Source organism: Dasypus novemcinctus, chromosome 15 (genome assembly GCF_030445035.2).
Source record: "Dasypus novemcinctus isolate mDasNov1 chromosome 15, mDasNov1.1.hap2, whole genome shotgun sequence".
In the NCBI taxonomy this organism is placed as follows: Eukaryota; Metazoa; Chordata; class Mammalia; order Cingulata; family Dasypodidae; genus Dasypus; species Dasypus novemcinctus.
The window spans coordinates 14,719,314-14,739,414 of record NC_080687.1 but is presented as its reverse complement, the minus strand read 5'-3'; the positions used below and the strand labels follow the sequence as shown (position 1 = coordinate 14,739,414).

At 43.3% G+C, this 20,101-nt stretch overlaps 1 protein-coding gene across 3 annotated transcripts in view; it reads left to right on the top strand.

Moving 5' to 3' along the window:
- TNFRSF19 (TNF receptor superfamily member 19) overlaps positions 1–20,101 on the top strand; it is a 77,805-nt gene that overhangs the window by 50,868 nt on the left and 6,836 nt on the right. For all 3 annotated transcript variants that reach the window (XM_058277052.2, XM_071208179.1, XM_058277053.2), the window contains 4 exons: positions 15,389–15,553; positions 16,022–16,147; positions 17,040–17,142; positions 17,977–18,382. In XM_058277052.2, the coding sequence (XP_058133035.1) occupies positions 15,389–15,553; positions 16,022–16,147; positions 17,040–17,142; positions 17,977–18,382 (800 nt within the window). The remainder of the gene's footprint in view (positions 1–15,388; positions 15,554–16,021; positions 16,148–17,039; positions 17,143–17,976; positions 18,383–20,101) is intronic.

Below are 20,101 nucleotides of genomic sequence, written 5' to 3'. Positions count from 1 at the left end.
TCACTGAAAATCAATAATTTCTGAAGAGTTTGTCTTAGGCGGGTGTGTGCTTTCCTTTAAAATATGAAAATTTACTTTTAAAACTTTTTGATGTTAGGCTCTTTAGCCCAGGAAGCATGTCAGGGAGGATTTTCTGGGTGCCTAGTGCTAGTCTAGATATTAGCAACGTGCTTTGTATAAACCTCTCTCCAGGTTGTAAATTATCTGCCTATCAGTCGACTTTGAAAACCAGATGAAATTCTCAGCCCTCAAGGAGTCGACCTTCTACTGCCTGAGGAGGGTAACAGGGGTGTTATCACAATAAGGAGGTCAGGGAAGGCCGCCCGAATAAGGTGAGCCTTGGGCAGACCTGGAGGAGGCAGAGCCGCCTGGGCAGCAGGTGCCAGCAAGGAGCAGCTCTGCCCAGCGGGGCCCAGCAAGTGCGTTGGGGCAGGTGCGGGCCAGGGGAGGGGCCTCTGCTTTCCACTCTGAACTGGATGAGGAATTTTTACTACTGGAATGCTGTGATCTGACTTAGTTTTAGAAAGCTTCTTCTAGTTGCTGTTGAGAGTAGACTTCAGGGGGATGAAGAAAGAGGCAGGGAAACTAGTTAAGCACAGCGATTTTAACAGATACAAAATAAATGTATGCACTTTGAGGAACAGGCTTTCTGCCTCTTTCTCAAGAGTTGTTGAATAGATTTATACTTTGTGTGCTGCCTGTGCTGCCAGTAAAACTTACAGAAGAGCTTTTGGTTTTTTTTTTTTTTAGCTCAGCAAACACAAATTTGGAAGAGATTAACTGATTTTAACATCATCATCAATGTTTTCTTTTGTTTTAGGCCCTGGGAACTCAGATGAAAAATGGAAAAAGAATGAGAGGGAAATGTCTCTCTAATATTTAATACTAATTAGTACCTAAAGGATGCTTTCATGTAACTACCGTGTTTAATCATCCCAAGGCTAATAGGAACCAATATTTATGTGAGGTTTCTCATAAATTAGCTCATTTAATCTTAACTGTGATGAAGGGTTGATTTAACTCTTTGTCCACTCAAGGGCAGTGTGACTTTCAGACAAGTTACTTAACAAGTTATTTAATTGTCCTAATTTCTTCAAGCCCTGAAGGAAGATTTTTTAAAACGGCATTAAAGCATGGATTCCTGAATCTACTTCGTGTTCCCAGCCTCAAGATAAACATGGTCTTTCTGACTTAATCCAGAGTGTTTCTCTTCACTGTGTGTTCTATCAACTGTAAAACTATAATAAATAAATTAATAGCGGTGTCAGTTCTGCTGGAATAGGAGCTAGCAGGAAACACAATCTAAATCCAGATTTCCTTTTCCATCTGGACCGGATCAGCCATATTAAACTATGCATGCCATAGACACATTTTTTCTTCGTTGGAAGCTAACGGGCAGAAATAATTTGGATTTCGTCATCTTAGAATAATTTCACAGACAATTACTCCTTTAAATACTACAATGAGGTAAATACGGATTATCCCACTTTTGCTAATAACAGGGAACCTGAGAATTGCCGGGCGCAGCGTTCTTAGGTGAAAGCGTGCCTCTCCAAAGAGCCAGTAAAATGAGCAAGGTCATGCTTTCCTAGAGGTGAGTTCAGGACCAGAGGCGGAGACTGGCACCCAAAGGGTTAAGGAGAGGTGGCGCCGGGCCTGGAAGGGCAGTGGCCCAAGTTTCCTATCTTTGTTCCCTTTCCCAGATGGCAGTCCTGTCTGTGCGTCCCAATCGAAACAAAACTATTTTTGCGCTTGCCGAGGCCTCGGCGCAGATGTCCAGGGCCACAATAACACGTTTCTTTTACGGTGTCTTTTCTGTTCCTTGGCGTAGACGTTTAAAAGCGCCATTGTTCCAGCAGGCAAATAAACACAGCCTTACCAGACCGTGGAAAAATGAAAAAGAAGGAAAATATCATCGAAAGGAGGGAAAGCCCTTTTAACTTTGCCATATATGCAGAGAAATACTGTAGACAACCTGCTGCTGTTTTGTGGATCATAATTTTTTTATGTGTTAATCGTGGCATTTATAGTAATTACAAAAACTAAACTGTTATCCTTATGACCCACCAAGAGCCAGAGACAGAGCTACGAAGACACGAGCCAGGATGTCCCTCCCGGCCTTACTGTGTTTCTTTAAACAGCACTTTGGGTGGCTGTCCTCAGGTGTTGTCAGTGCCCCTCAGCCTCAGCTCCGGCCCCTGTGGGCACTGCGCTCTGCCTCCCCCCTTGCCCTCCTTTTGCCCTCAAAGACGTGCATGATGGTATTCCACCAGACAGTCCTGGTGAGAAGCAGAGTGTGGAAACTTCTGTTTAGCTGGTTCCTTAGGCCCAGGGACCTGGGGGCCAGATTAAAAAAACCGCAGAAACTCTGAGTCCTTACAGCCTACAGAAGGCTGGCACCACCGCAGGTGTCGTGTGAGCGCAGGGCACTGAGCACGCTGTGGAAAGGAAGACAAAGACCCAGCTTGACGCTTCCAAGAATCGCTTGTCTTTCTGCACCCAGGCTGTGACTCCCGACCTGGAATGGAACAAGCATGCCTCCTAGGAAGGTGGGGAGACCTGGCTGTGCCCCACTCGTCCCCTCCTCGGGGCAGCCCTGCCTGTGCCCCGTGTTTTCCAGGGGATCCAGTAGCCCTCAGCTTCCTGGGCGACGTCACAGTCGGACTCCCACCCCAAGTCTCAGCAACTCTGACCTGGAGTGTCACAGTGCTAGGCCCCTGCCTCGGACCTCCTCATTTCTGGAACCTCCTCGGCTCCCAGCTAAACTTCAGGATCCCCCTTTGCGAGCTCCAGGCCTGCAGGTCACTCTCTTACTGCCCCATGGAGGGAGCACCCCAGTCCTGCCCCGCCACGCTCTCCCCGGGCCTCCGGGGTGCGTGTCCGGCGCTCGTCCCTTCAGCTCCTCCCCTGACAATTCTTGCGACTCCTTTGCCCCCCAGTCCCATCCCTGGGCTGCTGAAGACAAGTGAGCCCTGTTTTCCTTCCGTTTTGTTAGGGCAGCCCATCGACGTTTCTGCTGGTAGGCTTGCCGATTGGCCTATCTTACAGAGCAGACACCTCTTCATCTTGTCCAGCTCTGATTTTCTTTCATCGTGTTGGGAAGAAATAACAGCTGTTCATTCCAGCTCTTTGTAAAGATCAATTAATTTTCATTTCCTGCCGAGAAACATCCACATCTTGCATTAATAGATAAAATCCAAAGCCAAATTTAGAGAATTAAAAAAATATCTTCACCACTGACTGTTGATAATAGATTCAGCAAGGATTCCTGGGCAGTGATCCATGCCCTTGGGTGACAGCAGATGCGGTGGGGTGAGGTTCGCCTCATGGACCCTGGACCTCTCCTGGGCCCAGTCATGTCCACACCCCCAGTGGATGCACCCCCCTTACCCCAGGATCCCCCTCCGTGCTGGGGAACAAACCGTGTTGAGATGCTCCCCGACTCCACATGGTCGCGACAAAGCAGGTGTTTGCGCAGCTCTGGCCGCAGCGCAGCAGTCTGCACCTGAGCCTGATGCAGCGGGAGAAGATGAGCGAGAACCACGGCAGGAGGGTACAGAAGGGAGAAGAGCAAAATTCGAGAGGTATGTGGCAAGACTATTTACCTAGCAATATACCTGCTGGATTTGAAAGGATATGCTAAAATCATGCTTTATTTTTTTTTTTAGCGATCGAAGCACAAAGTTCTTATTGCAGCCAGAATGAATGATGAATCTCTGATTTTTTTGGCCAAGACCAAAACAAAGCTACATTGGCATGCTAACAATGCTTTGTACTTAAACTGGGCGGTCATGTTACCTTATAATCTTAAGACAGCATTGGCACCGCTCGAAGACATCCGGCTGGTGGCGGATGGCGCAGTGGATGGGGCTGTGGGTTGTGCTGTCTAAAGAAAAGAGCTTAGCTGCCCCAGGGACTCTGCTAAAGCAGGCTGTGGGAGGCCGTTTCTTCCGTCGGAAGAGGTGTGTGGGGGGGAAATGATGGTCCCAGTTGGACGGACACCAAGCGCATATCTACACACACACAGTACAGACTTGGCGGTTTCTGGATTAATAAATTAAGGTAGATTGACTTGTCCACAAAGAGGAGAATCATATGTCCAGGGAACTTTTTCTGCCCTAATTTTGCTGTAAGGGAAACTGTTTAAATACGGACAGAAGAACCAGAAGAATACACAGATGAGAAATAAAGGTTCCTTCTCTGCATCTTCCTTTTAGACCACAATTTCTATCAGTCTCTTATCCTTCAATGCCCCTTTTTTGCATGCACTTTAATCATGTACTATCACTTTGCTTAGTGTTTATGTTTTTATTTATTTGTCACTATGAATTAATAAGTCCAAATCATTGTCTTAGTGCTCAAGCAGGTAATGATGAAAGAATCATATCGTTTTAGTCCATTCTATCCAAATATGTATACCAATAAGACTTAAAAAAAGCTTTTGAAACACACGTATAAAAAAAGAAAGAGTAACTAAAGAGACAGGACAATTAAATGCAATACATGATCCTGGAAGGGATCTAATAATGAAGGAGAAAAGGCTCAAAAGGACATTATAAATGGAAGGCTTTTTGTTAGTGTTAAAGTTCTTAAACTTGCTAACCATACTTAAGGTGATTGCATAGTGACTATCCCTGTTCTTATGTTTCAAGGAGCGTGATGTACACAATCTACTCTCAGGTGTTTAGAAAATAGGTAGGTAGGTAGGTAGATAGATAGATAGATAGATAGATAGATAGATAGATAGATAGATAGATAGATAGATAGAATGATACAGCAAATGTGTTTAAATGTTAAAATTGATGAATTTGAGTATCTGGGAGGAGGACTGTGTTGTAGTTCTCTGTATGGGTCTTGTGTTATTTTTGCATCTGTTCTGTATGTTTAAAATTATTTCATAATAAGTTTAAGGGAAAAAAAGCCTTTGGAAAGGATTTGGAAATCTTGTACAAAAATAATAATCACGTTACCACCAGCTTGCATCTCATCCATGCTGAATTTTCTAAAACTGTATTTAAGGAAAAATTAAGGACTTTTTTCTTACCACTTGTCTTGCATAGCCCTTAACCATAAAGGTTTCTTTAAAGAATTGGCAATGTGTGCCTCTGCTGTGTCTCCTAACAGCTATCAGTAATGGATAAATGATTAAACTTTTTTCTTATTTGCCTTCAAAGATTTTCTTCTAAAGGATTTTCTTACTAATGGCTTTAGCATTTCATTCACCAGATTCCCTGAGGTTTCATTATTTTGCTGATTGTTGCTTATTGTTATGTAACATTGCTTAAGGTTCCCAGTTAGATCATTTTGGTAAAGCCCTTGGACATACTTAGAGGGAAGTCGGTGTGGCTGAGTCTTTTAGAAGAAATGAGTCTATACTTCTGGAGTGAACTAGTTTGGTTTGTTTCATCATTCATTTTCCTTCTTCTCTTTCCAGGGCTTTAGGGATGTGTCATGAGGGCACGCGTGTGCTCAATCAGTTGCAAGTAACTCATCTCATCAATTTATTCCTTGGCCTGCCTACTCTGTAGGAGATTGCTATTGAGTTAAGAGCCTCCATGGGTGATTCCTATCAATAGTGAGAGAGAGAATGGCTCCCGTTTATGGAGGGCACACTCTGTGCCAGGTACTGTGCTAAACCCTTTTCGTGCTTTACTTAATTCAGTTCCCACAGAAATCCCGTACGTAGGATGGGTACTGTTACTTCCTGGGCTCACTGAAAAGGAAGCTGAGGCTAGAGATTGTCGTTTGTCTATGATGGATAACACAGTGAGGATGTGAAACCGACTGTTGACTACAAAGCTCTCAACTGTTACAGTATGCACCATTTTGAAGCCAGGAAGAGAGAGAAGGAAAAGGAAACAGTGGCCCAGGAATATTCATGGAGCCAGTGGAGGCAAACTTCTACCTTAATCCTTTTAACATTTCAATCTATGGCCCTTCAGAAGCAAAGTGCTTTAATGGATCAGCAATGATTCCAATGTAAGCATTATCTCCCTACACAAGAGCACCCAGAAAAAGTAATACCAGTTTTTTGGTATATGTGCTTTTGATATTTTACTTCTTAGTAAAATCAGGTTCATGCAAACACAGCTTTAATATGCTTTACATATATGAAATCTTTACCACATAGTATCTGCTAATTCAGTTTGTTGTTATATATTTTATGTATCTGGACAGTTAAGGCTACTGGTTTCTACTTCATCAGTGATTCAAATTAAAAACTTTTTTCCACAACATTAAAATATCTACCTTTACATCCCCCTCTTTAATCTTTTGCTTTGTAGTAGTGTTCTATCAGTACCAAATGATTTTTAATCAAATACCTATTTCTCTCTCAGAGAGATAATTTTAAGTCACTGGCTTTAGTTAGAGTGAAGTAGATAAGAATGACAGGAAGAAACTGTCATTCCAAGAAGTTTCTCCTTCCAAGAAATTTCTGCTTTTCTCCAAGCATAACTCTTCTGCTGTATGCAATTTAGCAAAATATTTTGATGGAAGTTTTGCAGAATGCAATAAAGGGCTTTGATTCGTATAACTAGTATGTTAATTGCAAGATTTGGGCTTTTTCTTCTGTAATTCAAAAGGTAATGTGATAATGAGAACCATTCTAGAACACTGGCTATATTTTCACCCTTTTAAATGTCTTTTGTAATAGAGAGTAATGTTCACTAACAATTGAGAGGGACTATATTTTAAGTGACTCATATAAGAATAGGAGAATAAATACAAATATGAAGGCCGCTCCTAAGTGCTTCACAGTTAAGATTGGATATAAATATAACATCCTCCCCCAACTTTTCTCCTTCCTTGAGTATTTCAAGGACATTTCACAGTTTCTTCAATGACGGGCAGGCAGCCCAGAGAAAAACCGAAATTGATAAGATCAGAATTGCTAGATGGACAGAGGACGTGTCCTGCTGTGTGGCCCTAAATGGCCTCCATCCCATGAGACAAGACTGGGGCTCTGATGGTGACATTACTATCCTGTCTGTTTCTTTCGTTCCAGGGATGTTGCATCAGCTTTTACATTTCACTTTATTTGCATTCAGTGCCCAGCCCTTAGATACAACTTGACAAAAATAATCCAAGTGGGAAATAAAGACATAAGGTTTACTTTGGGATGGGTCCTGCTCAGAATAAAAGCATACTTGTGAGTCATCTGTATTAAAATCAAGGAAACTTGGGACAAACTCGGGGGTCTGCCGTCATTCCTTTATATCTAAGTCATCAAAGGACATGCAAGGAAATTAGGGCAGTGCCTACGAAGGGAACTTAAAAAGGAGGAATTACGCTCAGGAGTTCTTTATTTATAAACAAATATAACTTTTCTCAACAGTGGAAAGGTGTGTGCATAGTTGTGCTCTTTTTCCCCTGATGTGCTGGCAGTTCAAAAAAGAAAATCAGTAAAAATAGCAGTGGGTACTAGCTTGGAAATTCGGCTCTCAGAGCACATTTGAAACTGGTCTGACATGACGACATGCTGTCCTGAGTGCAGGCACTGGAAAATAGTCTGGCTGTCATTTACCAGTCACAGATGCTCGTCCACAAAAATGTCAGGTCAAAAAATATATTTATTTATTTGGGGGAAACTTCAAAAGTAAGGTCAGAATGACCCCTTAGGAAAAAGGTGCAAATATTAGTATCATTTCCTTGAAAAAGATATTTTCTTAATTTAAATAATCTTGCTTAAATTACAGATCATGTTTAGTATTTATTATAAACATCCACTGGGTATTGCTCCTCTCACTCTACCTGTGGCATCACATTTCCAAATCATATTTTAAGTTTAATGTTTGATTTTATTTTTTAAACATTTTAATGTTTAATTCAAATTAAATATTTGTAAGCAGCTACAATGGGCAGTCACCATTTTTTTAAAATTACAGATGAATCTTTCAGAAATTTGCTTTCTGTAACTAATTCCCAAAATAAAATATCCTGATGTATCCTAGTTATTTGAAAAATCAGAGGAATTCCACTCAGCTTCAGCCTCCTTCTTCTCTGCATTCTTTTCCAGGTACCCTTGAAGATCTCCCTGCTGGCTTTCTTCAGATCTCAGAGACTGGCTTCTTCTCTTCTCTCTGATTTCCTAATTCAAGAGTATACCTGAGTTCTGCCCTAGCTCCTTTCCTTCATCTACTCTCTATGCATACATGGACTTAGATTTATCCATGTCAAAGTGCTTGATGTACAGTGGATAAAAAAGATCTAAGTGTTTTGCTTATTGGCAGACTCCTTTGTGGTACATCTGGAATTCATATGTTGAGTGTGGCCATAGATACTTTTGCTTAACCAGTTTTGATTAACAAGATAAAGTTTATACTACAGAACTATAACCTTGCCACAGTTAAGACTGCAAAGAGACCTTTGTTAGTACTTTTTTAAAATTAAAAAACATGGATAGGAATAGAATTATATTAGCCAAAGGCATGCTGATACAAAGTACCAGAAATCTGTTGGCTTTTATAAAGGGTATTTATTTGGGGTAAAAGCTTATAGTTACAAGGCCCTAAAAAGTCCAATTCAAGCTATCATAAGAGGTACTTTCTCACCCAAGTCAGTTGCCATGTGTTGAAGCAAGATGGCAGGCAATCTCTGCCTGGTCTTTCAGGCCTTAGCTGCTCAGCTGCTCTGTTCTCTTCCACTGCATACTATCAGGCGAATGGCTCATCTCTCCCGGGGCTGCAGGATCAAAGTTCTCTCCCCTCCTGTGTCTATGGAGCTCTCTCTCTTTTCTTGTGTATCTTCTGTGTCTTCTCGAGTGAGTGCCCGTTTATATCAGCCCACCAAGAGTGTGGGGACTTAACCTGAGTCACACACTACTAATGTGGTCAAATCAAAGCCCTGATCTTAACATAATTTTATCAAAGACATCTCAGCTGAATCTAATACAATCAAAGCGTATCACACCAAGAGGAACAGACCTGTTTACAAACATAGTCCTTCTTCTTGGAGTTCACAAATAATATCAAACTGCTACAAGATTTGTCAGGTTTGTTTTAATTCTGTTAAACTTTTATTAGATATGGGTTGTTTTGTTATTGTTGTCTTCCTCATTACTGTTGGAAGACAACAGAAAGCAATGGTTTGAATGGTACTTTCCTGGAAATAAATATAAAAATCATAGATAAAAAACTTTAGTGGAAAATATTAGAAAATGTCTAGCTTGCATATTTATATTCCAGAACTAATTTTTAGTTGAATTGCATATGCAAAACATGGCCATCCACAAGTAAAGATGGCCACATTTCCTATTACTTTGAGATTTCCAAGGTGAAATGTCATACAGCAGGAAACTAGATGTATTATTTTCATGTGCTTATACCTCTGATCAAAACACAAGACATTAGTAAAATCTTGAAAATGGAAGGCCAGACAAGCATAATTTATTCATTTATGACTTGTTCTTCTCTGCTATAGTTATTAGATGTTTACCTTATTGATTGGAGAATTCCCTATTAAATGAACTTTCAGGATACTTAGGGTTTCCATTTTCTTTCAGAAGTATTCATTCCATCATTTAACAAATATTTACTGGCCATCATCTATGTGTGAGGAACTGTGATTGAAATTATACATTCAACAGTGAACAAAACTGACAAAGGTCCCTGCCCTCATGGAGCCTATATTTATTACAGGATGTAATAGGTTAGGGTAAAGAAAGGCTAAGCTGCTGTAACAAAGAGACCCCAAAATGTTGTGGCCTAAATAAGACAGAAGTCTTTCCATCTTTCCCTTATGTAACAGTCCATCCAGCCAGTTCGGTTTGGGTGGGGCAGCTCTGCTTCTGGATGCCATTAAGAGACCCAGTTACCACTTGTTGCCAGCCTTTGGCTATCTCCCTCATCTCTAGGCTCCCAAGCTGGGCTGCTGCTACACCCAGCTTCCCCCTCATAGGCAAAGGGAAGTCTGAGGCAAATAACTTGTCCCTCAATTGGAAATGACCCAGAAGTTGAATCCATCACTTTTGCTTACCCCTGTTGACTCTAATCTGGTCATTTTGCCACACCTAGCTGCAAAGGAGGCCGGAAAATGTGGCAGGTGAGTGTGTTGGGGAAGGGAGGATGGATTCTATCACTCCCACCCTAGCAGAGAATGACAACAGAAAACGTAAAATCTCTAAAATGTCAGATGCCAATCAGTGTGATGGAGAAGAAGAAGGCAGGGAAGGGGGTCGGAAGCATTAGGGGGAGATTGTGATTTGAAATCATTTGGTGGAGAAGCCTCACTGGGTTGGGGACATTTGAGAAAAGACCTACGGCAATCAATGTGGCCATCTGGGAATTTTGCAGCAGGCAGAGGCAATGGCAGGACTTTGGCTTTTCCATCTGGACAAGATCTGTGGAAGGAGCAAGGGTTTTTTTGTGGGTAGGGAGAAGGGAGGATGAGGTTGTCATGGGAGCTCATTTTCTGGACAAGTTTAAAATGACTGTTTGACATCCAAGAGGATATAGTAGGCAGCTGGATATATGAGTATCAGGAAAGCAGTTCAGGCTTCAAATACCAATTTCAGAGCAGTGAGAAGAAACAACATCCTACTTCGTCTTACTCTTTAATGTAAAGGTAAAGTTCATGTCTGTAGGGAGAAACAAACTAGGTCTTGGAGCTATCCCAGGACACCTTTTGCAGTAGGCCTATGCTGCGTTCACCGAAGCTAGTTCTGCGGGAGTTGATCTGCCCTAAGAGAAATTTTCAGCGGCACCTCTACCTCACCACGAATCTTTGTGTCTGAATAGATTTCCCAATAAATCCATGAGGAAACAGAGTCAGAAAGGTGAAAAACCTTAGGGAGAAGGCGCGAAAGCCGGTTTAAAGGCCAGCTCCCTCCCTCCCAAACCACATCTCCTGCGCCGTTTGTTAGGAGCGTCCTCTGGTAAGAAATGTCTTTTGTTTAGCCGATTTTCAAACATAACGCACTAGGAAGCTGGAGTGGCTAAACAAGTTGGGGGATCTAAAAATAAACAGAAAGCCGAGCTAGAGTTACCCACAGGATGTGGGCTGAAAACCCAGGCAGAGCAGGGCGTGTGAGGGCCACCTCCAGCAGCCTGCTGCCTGTGTCTTTTGCATTCCCCTCCCTGATGTAGCTCTTTCCAGATCCTGCCACCCCCATAAAATTTCCTGTCCTCCCGCCTTGCCTCCGAGATGCCACCATGGCTCAGCATTCCTGCGCTGCGCCGCATTAGCTAGACACAAGGCCACGCGGGCGGCGAGAGGGCCACTCGGTGTTTCTGTCGTACTGCATGCCCCGCCACGGACGCAGCACAGCTGGCTCTTAGGAACGTCCCGCATCTCTCTCAGGCCTGGCTTGTTCCTCCCCCCGGGAATGAGTTTGGCCTTACATGTAGCTCCCGACCGGCAGAATGTTCTACTCTCCAGAAGCTACATGATCCAAGGAGCTGTGTGGGCTGCTGGAAAGGACCAAGGGGCCTGGTCCAGACTCCCAAGCCATCCCCTTTTTGCTGCGTGTTCTTGAGTACCTTCAACTCTTTATGAGGAGCATGAAATTACTGCTGGTGTGTTAGCCACGTACGTCTATACAAACGCATACGAAAGCCTGCAGAAGCACGTGTGCACATTGCTAGGCACAGGAGGAAAGCGGTGTATTGCTTTCCTGTGTATTCTCTGACGTCCTTCCAGCTACATGGCAAAGCCCTGGGGGTGGGGTGGCGAGGAGGTGGGCTGAGAGGAGCACATCTGTGCAATTTGGATTTCTACCTGTCTGTACACTCCAAAGAGGATAAAAACAGACTTTATGGGGGAAAAAAACAACTTGCCAAACTTAGCCAGTGACCTGTTTTCTATTCTTCTTTTATTCAGATCCTTCTTCAATTTATTTAACGACATATAGGATGTCTTATTCATAACAGATTCTCAGTGTGTGGTTGCTCTAAGGAGTTGAACTCCCAAGGAAACGTATCCTATAAAATTGAAGCTCTGGAATAGACTGTCAGGTTAAAGCTAAGGGAACAGTGCCCACTCTAAAGTCAACTACCAAAAAGTAGTGCTGAGAGTAGAGTGGAATATAATAGCGTAATTGGCTAGGGTAAGAGATGCCTTTGTATCCTGGAGAAGTTAAAACTTTCCAAAAAAAGTAAATATTCCTATTCCCAATTCTTCAGAAGTATTGTCAGAATCCAAATAAGGTGTAAGTGAAATTCTTCTCAGGCATTCAGGATGCTCAGGGCACTGTGGATGGGGAATTCAGTCATGACAAATGGGCAAAAAGAAGCTTTATTTCAGCATTATTGTAGCAGCCACACATCTGATCAATACTCTTTCATCTGTAGAAGATAAGTCCTTACTGAGGAATTCTCAGTACAGCAACAGCTCAATTAATTTAATAGAGTTCAAATCACATCAGATAGCCAACACCACCACATCCTTTTTCACTGTTCAAGTCTTATTTTAAAAAACAGACCTTTATCAGAAGACCACTGCATCCTCTTTATCTGCTCAAGCCTAAAAAACAGGCTTTTATCAGAAATTTACATGAAGGAGTTTCTGGGGCTGTTCTAGAATCAAAAGATATTCTGCCCTAGTTCCCATAACGTCCACATTTATATCTGTATTGCTGTATTTGAGAATTAAAGCTAAGAATGATGATGCCACTTACTCTAAAAAAGATTATGTTCACTGTGAATGTTATCATAACCAGGTGCATGTAAACAAGAATTCCAATGTTTTTGGTGTTGGAGTGAACAGATATTTTTTTTTTACTTAGGTATCAAAGAACTGAGAGAGAAAACTTCTGGGTCATTCTTGTTCAGGAAAATGTTTAGAGAAGGGAATAATGGTTGCACTTACCTTTAAAATTGGGGTTGTTATGGCAATTATATATCATTGAAATTACAACATTAGTACCCTACCTCGGAAAGGTGTGTATTAAAAAGACTTATGTGATTGTCTTGGGGAAAATAAATCCTGAGTCACAAACCACCAACTTAAAAATAAAAGCCCCACTGGAAGATATTTATAAGTTGGGAACAGTCCCTTTTATATTAATGCAAATAGACTTTTAACAAGAATTTAAATTAAAGGACTCTCTGATCACAATTCTACTTGAACCCGAAATCCCTCTTCTTACCAGGGTTTTTCTGAATTTACAATGCTCTGTCAATGGGGCCCCTAACTTAAAAGTTATAACAGTCAGGAACTTCGAGCTCTTCAACTCAAATCATGTAGTACATCTCATTTTGGTGGAAGCCATACTATAACCCTGTGTTGACTTGGGCTGGGTTACTTGACTGAAAGTTTGAGCTAAAGAAATGGTTTCACTCTGAAGTAAACTGCCTTTCTCACAAGCATCAAAGAGTCAGCGATTTTCTACAATTTAACCATTTGGTCCAAATAGATAATGTTTCCATTTCTCAAGTCACTTCCCCCCACAAGGTAGCCTGCTGATTTACTTGCATAGGATATACATTCCTAATCAGTCATTTGTTTGTCCATGTTTGTACAGCTGTGCCTGTCTTCATACATCCTATTGTGAATTTGTCCACAGATGGAAGACTATTTTAGATTTAATCTCCATCAGGTCAGGGACATGATTTGTTTAACTTGTTGTATGAAGAGATGAACATTTACTGGGTGCTATCTGAGTGTTACAATAATATCTCTGCATAGTGATGAGTGATAAAGTTTCTATTTTTAACACGTTTACAAATAATTGTCATTTAAACTGTATGATTGGATTGTGATTCCTCTTTATCCAAGTCCAAGGCCTTTCCAGGTGTCAGTGAGGAACTTTTATCAGTGTGACCCAGAGTCATTGAGCCTAGAATACCAAAACTCATGTTCCAAAATGACAGGCAGTGCAGTGCTCCTGCTCTTCTATTTTTAAGATGTGATCATATCAACCCAAAAGTTTCTCTTCTGGTTCTAGCCTCAAGCATCACACATCCAGTGGAAACTAATCTCATTTGGGAGTGAGGGTGCAGTCAGGGACGGAGAGAAACCAGAGGGCAAGCCATGTTGCCCAGAGAGAGACAAAGCTTTCATCACGAGGGTTGTGGCTTACAGTTTGATAGCCAATAGCCACACGGGGCTCTTGGGCACTTGAAATGTGGCTAGTCCAAACTGAGATGTGCTGGGAGCATATTTTGAAAATGTAGTATGCCATATCTCATTCATTAGCTTTTATACTGATGACATGTTGAAATGATAATACCTTAGATATATTGGGTTACGTAATTTTACCTGCTTCTTTCTACTTTCTTTAATGTGGCTATTACACAACTTAGACTTGCACAGGAGGCCTGCGTTCTATTTCTGTTAGTCAGCGCTGGTCTGTAATAACCCTCAGTAGAGGGGCAGGCTCGGCTCCCGCCGAGGGAAACTGAAGCAGAAGGGCCCACCTCAGCTCACTGAAGAGAAGCCGTAATCACCTCTCTATAAAGCTTTCATTCCTCTCGCAAACCCATTCGGTGTTAGGTGAATAGGATGTGGTGTGCCTGCATTGACTTGTAGCTTTCTGCCTTAAATAAGTGTGTTCATCCCAGGACCCCTGCAGAGCAAGACGGCGCTCACTTGGGTCACCACCTCTGCCAGAGGAATGATGAGTTAGCACTATCCTGACAGCTCATTTAATCCTCTGCCCTGCTAGGAGAGGCAGGTACTGTCATCATCCCCATGGCAACAGGTGGCCGCAGGGAGACTCCGAGGATGAAGTCATTGGCTCAGGGGCTCCCAGTTAGTGGCTGATTCACGTAATCGGCTTCCAGAATCTCAGCTCTTAACACCCTCTGAAACAGTGCCTTTTTCTAGACTTTCTTCTTCTCACGTTACTATGCCTGCCTCTCCGTATTATAACAAGTCTTTTCTCCAAAACTTAGATGTTCTTCAGTAACTTAACAGTCATGGCATTAAAATATGTTTACTGCCTGAGAAACTGGGGGCCGACTGTCAGGTGGTGAAGCAGTCAATTCCTTTTTTTTCTGAAATTACCCCAAACAGCATATCTTAAAAGCTTATCTTAGTCTAATTCCCATTAAATCAGAAATGTTAAGTGCCTACTGTGTACTAGATACTGTACTACGTTCTGGGGAGACAAAGGGGAAGATTCCAAGTTCTCAAACAAGTTCTGGTCTGGTGGACCTAAAAGGAAATGACCACAACACAGTATGTGAAGGGTTTTGTGTCCCAAGCATTGAGGGAATAAAGAAGAAGCACATGCACCACCTTTTGGGAAAAAGGGTACAAATGTAGCTTCAGCACAGCTTATCTAAGAGGAGGTAGTGTATGAGCCGTCTTAAAGTTGCCGATACTCTTTTTCTTGGTTTTTATTTATAGCACAGAAAGGCCTTTGTTGAAGGTGACCGTCCCCTGTGGTCTAAGCATTTGCATGTACCGGATTGTTCCAAGCACCCTGATTCCTCCCTGTGGTTCTCAGGTACCATCAAGGTCAACCTGGTGAAGATCCCGTCCACAGCCTCCAGCCCCCGGGACACGGCTCTGGCCGCCGTTATCTGCAGTGCCTTGGCCACCGTCCTGCTGGCCCTGCTCATTCTCTGTGTCATCTATTGCAAGAGGCAGTTTATGGAGAAGAAACCCAGCTGTGAGTTTAAGCTCTTTATATTTCCTAGTAATTCGGTGATGGGAGTTTATAAGCACCGCCATTCAAGTGTTTGAGCAAAAACTTGATTAAGATGAGGCTCCATGAGTTCTTGAAGGAACCAGGCACAGGTGGACATAAACCTCACAGCCTTCCGGTCTCAGAGCGGGTCTGGGGGAGAGGGACTAAGGGATGGAGTGGCTTTGTAAGGATATGGAACTGGCTGTGATGTCCCAATGCCACCGGATGAAAAGAAAAGTCTAAGTTCTGGCAACCCTGCATTTGGCATTCTCTTAAATTATTTCCATAGTTGTGCTTGGTGTAAAAGGGAAGAAGGAATTTGGATGACAGTCCTCTTTTTCTTTTGAAACACAAGAGCTAGAATGGTCCAGGGCTGCACTGTGGTGTTAGTGGGTGCTCCTGGGTGCAAGAGACTGTGGTCAATGACCAGATTGTCTTGCTGTCCTTTAGGGTCTCTGCGATCCCAGGACATTCGGTACAATGGTTCCGAACTGTCGTGCTTTGACCGGCCTCACCTCAACGATTATGGTCCCAGGACATGCTGTCAGTGCCGCTGGGACTCAGCTCAGACCTGCGGTAAGTCCAGTTGGGTTACGGGCACCCGAGAGGAAGCAGAGGAACTAAGAAATCCAAGCGAAGAAAGAGTTGTTCACATTCTTCTCCCAGCTAGACTGCTACGCTTGGTGGTCTAGTCAAAGCCAGTCTTGTTTAAATATCCTCTTCTGTCCCCCAGTGGTTTGGGAGCCTCAGTTCTAAGTATTAAAAAGGAAACATGCATGTCATGAAAATTCTAGAATTTTTCAGTAACTTTTTAGGCAAGTTTGCCTCCATTGTTTTGGGCCCATTGATTAAAAATAATATTAACCATTTATAGCATAGAAGTTTGTATCCTGTGTTCTCTAGTGGAATTCAAAGTGAAAATTAATACATCTATTTTTAAATCTTTTTTTAATTTCTTCAAAAAGAGCTATTAGTGGTAATGAAAGTTTGGAAAAATAATTGGAAATGGGTTTCTAACTAGGGCAAATAAGGGCAAAGGTAATCCAACTATTTTTGCCACTCATTTATATTCATCACCACAATGTAGAAATTCTTATACTTCCCTATAATGAATCACACTTCCCTACAGCTTGGCCAACGGCCTCCCAAACATCTAATAAAAAGTATGTGTACATGCGTGTGTTTGATGAAAATGTCTGCAGGTTTCCCCGGTCCTTAGTCTGTTCTCCTGGACCACTCAACAGAGAAGTGTCACCATTTTTACCCAAGTTAGCAGTGCATGAGAGCCTTATTTTCCGTGCATTCTCATGGGCTGAAATAGTACCAAAAACTAAACCTCATACTCCTCCCCTCCAAAAAAGCCACCCAAAGGAGAACAGCTAGCTTTTCAAGAAGAATGTTGCCCTGTTACTAAGGAGACAGTTCTTCAGGAAGGGGCCGGTGTTAAAACCTGTGCTGGCCTTCACAGGGCCTGCGCGTCTGAGTCCATCCTCATGCCAGGAGGAGGCCTGCTGCTCGGACCGGGCACCCCCTGCTTGTGCCCTGCATCCTCCAGCTGTGCTTCAGGAGAGGTAACAGTGGTTTTTCATCAGCACAAATTCAGATTCCCTGGTACAGACAGGCCTTCTACTTGTTTACCCATTTTCTTGTGAAACTCCGGGGACTTCAGTGCACTGATGGTGACGTCTTTTTTCTTTTATTGTCAATGACATTCTGGTTTGGGGAGCACTGGCATTGGTAGGTCTCTCAGGATTGCTAATATGCAAAGAATATTCTTTCCTCTTTACTCTCCAGTATTTTCCCTTTATTTTCCCTTTATTCATGATCTGTGACACTTCTGTCATCAGTAACTTTTAACACATCATGGTCTCATAGAATTTTAAAACAGCATTCAAGGAAACTTAGTTGTGACATAGTAATGTTATGGAGGGTTTTTTTGAAAGATTTGTTTATTTATTTATTCCCCCCCCTTGCGGCTTGTTCCTTTCTTTGCTGTCTCTTCTCTGTGTCCATTTGCTGTGCGTTTTTTCTGTCCCTGCTTGTCTCCCTTTGCTGCGTCATCTTGCTGTGCCAGCCTGCCTTCACAAGGAGGCCCTGGGACGTGAACCCAGGGCATCCCATATGGTAGACAGGAGCCCAATTGATTGAGCCACAGCCACTTCCCCATAGTAATGTTTTTGATTGGATTAAGCATAACTCTATAATTGTTAGAAATGGGTATAAAAATTCAGTTTAAAAGTAAATTGGGTAATTGAACTTATTGTACTGAGGCAAGTTGGAAACAACTGGAAGCTCAGTAAATGACTGTTTTACCTGGAAGACGTAACGTTAGAGTTGAAATGCCATTCTGTAGTCGTGCTGTGCTTCTCCATCGACTGTTTAAAGATATGTCAAAATGCGTTCAGACCCGCAGGCTCCATGGGGGAGATGATGCCGGCGTTCTGCGGGTCCCTGTCGCCTTCCATCCGCGGTGAATTCTCGGACGCCTGGCCGCTGATCCAAAGCCCCCTCTGTGGTGACAGCATCTTTTTTTGTGACTCTTACCCTGAACTCGCTGGAGAAGATATTAATGTCCTCAATCCAGAAAACGAAAACTCCACAGCTTTGTTTCCAAACAGTGGTCAGGGTTTGGTTGGCGGTGCTGCTCTCATCCAAACTCATTCCGAAAACTTAACAGAAACCACTGACTTCGCAAGACGTGACAACACACTGACCGAACCAGCACCAGCACAGGCCACACCAGCTCCTCGACGCCTGCCGGCTCGAGAGAGCGAAGGCAGCGTGAACCGAGCCACTCCAGCGTCCCTCCAGGTGAGGCACTGGCCGGCTGCAGTGTGAACTGGCGGGGGTCTGTGGTGGACCCTGGGAATGGATATTCTGTTCCCACCCTTAAAAATCCGGGGAAACTAATAAGAAGGTTTTTCCATCTTTCACTGCTTCTATGGTATAAGAAGATATATATATTCTTTCTTTTCTTTTTTCTTTTTCTCTATTTTTTTTAATGTTACATTAAAAAATAGAAGGGGTCCCCAAATACCCCCCACCCCCCTCACCCCACTCCTCCCACATCAACAACCTCTTTCATCATCGTGGCACATTCATTGCATTTGGTGAACACATTTTGGAGCACTGCTGTACCAAATGGATAATGATTTACACTGTAGTTTACACTCTCCCCCAGTCCACCCAGTGGGCCATGGCAGGACATACAGTGTCCAGCATCGTCCCTGCAGTACCACCCAGGACAACTCCAAGTTCCGAAAATGCCCCCACATCACATCTCTTCTTCCCTCTCCCGACCCTCAGCAGCTACCATGGCCACTTTCTCCACATCAATGTTATGATTTCTTCCATTACTAATCACAATAGTTCATGAATAGAATATCAGTAAGTCCAGTCTAATCCATACTTGATTCCTCCATCCTGTGTACCCTGGGATGGTTATGTCTGCTCCACCTCTATATCGAGAGGGGGCTTAGATTCCACATGGATGCTGGATGCAATTCTCCTGCTTGCAGTTGTAGGCACTCTTGGCTCTCTGGTGTGGCGGCTGACCTTCTTTACCTCCCTGTTAGCTGGACGGGGTAAGTCCAATGAATCAGAGCTGCAAGTCTGCTGAGGCTCAGGGCCTGGAGTCTCTAGCTCTTTTAAAACAAAAAAACAAAGACAAACAACTAACCTTGCTGCTCTGTAAGGCCATGAGGGACAGCTGCATTCTTTCGTCCTTCTTTGTAAATCAACTGCCTAGCATAGTGACACCTACCACCTTCCCTGATGGAGTTGAGCTGCGGAGCATCTTGCAAACAAATCATACTTTCATTTTCCCCTGTGCTATTCTTGTGTCCAGTAAAGGCACTTCTTTCCCAGTCACCTTAGAACTGAGGTCTCCTAAATCGATTCCTTTCCTTCCTCCCCCATTTACTGTTACCTGCTACATCTCTCTGCTTTGACTGACCGGTTTGTGATTTGTGGCCATGACCCTGGGACCAAATGCGGCCTAAGAACATTCCAGATAGAAGGGCTTCCAGTCAGAGTCAGGGAGAGGTGGTGGAATGCAGGGAGACGGGGCTTTCTGGCCTGCTGTAAAGCTGAAGGCACGGAAGCTCCCAGGGATACCCGAGCACCTCTGTTTTCTCCTCCAGGTGAGGGTCTGGCCTTAACAACCAGGAGAGCACAGTGTTATCAGTATTTCCTTACGTGGAAGCACATATGTTGTTAGTGTAAGTCCTAGAAGAACCGTGTCAGCCTAGAGTCCCGATGAGTAAGCTCACAGACCCCTCGAGGCCCCCGCCGTGCAGACCATGCTGCTCTCTGTACTTGCCCCTCCCTGCCCAGATCACGGCCTTGGGAACCCAGGAGGCCCTCTGAGCCCTGCTGCATGCGCACCTGTCGCAGGGGGCCTCTGCGGCCATCAGGTTTTATGTCCTTAGCTCACTGACCCCGAGACTGACTCCAAAGTGTGAATGTGGATGTGTTCTTTTTAGGTCCATACCTACATTATGTTGTGCATTGCTCTAAATCGGCAGTACT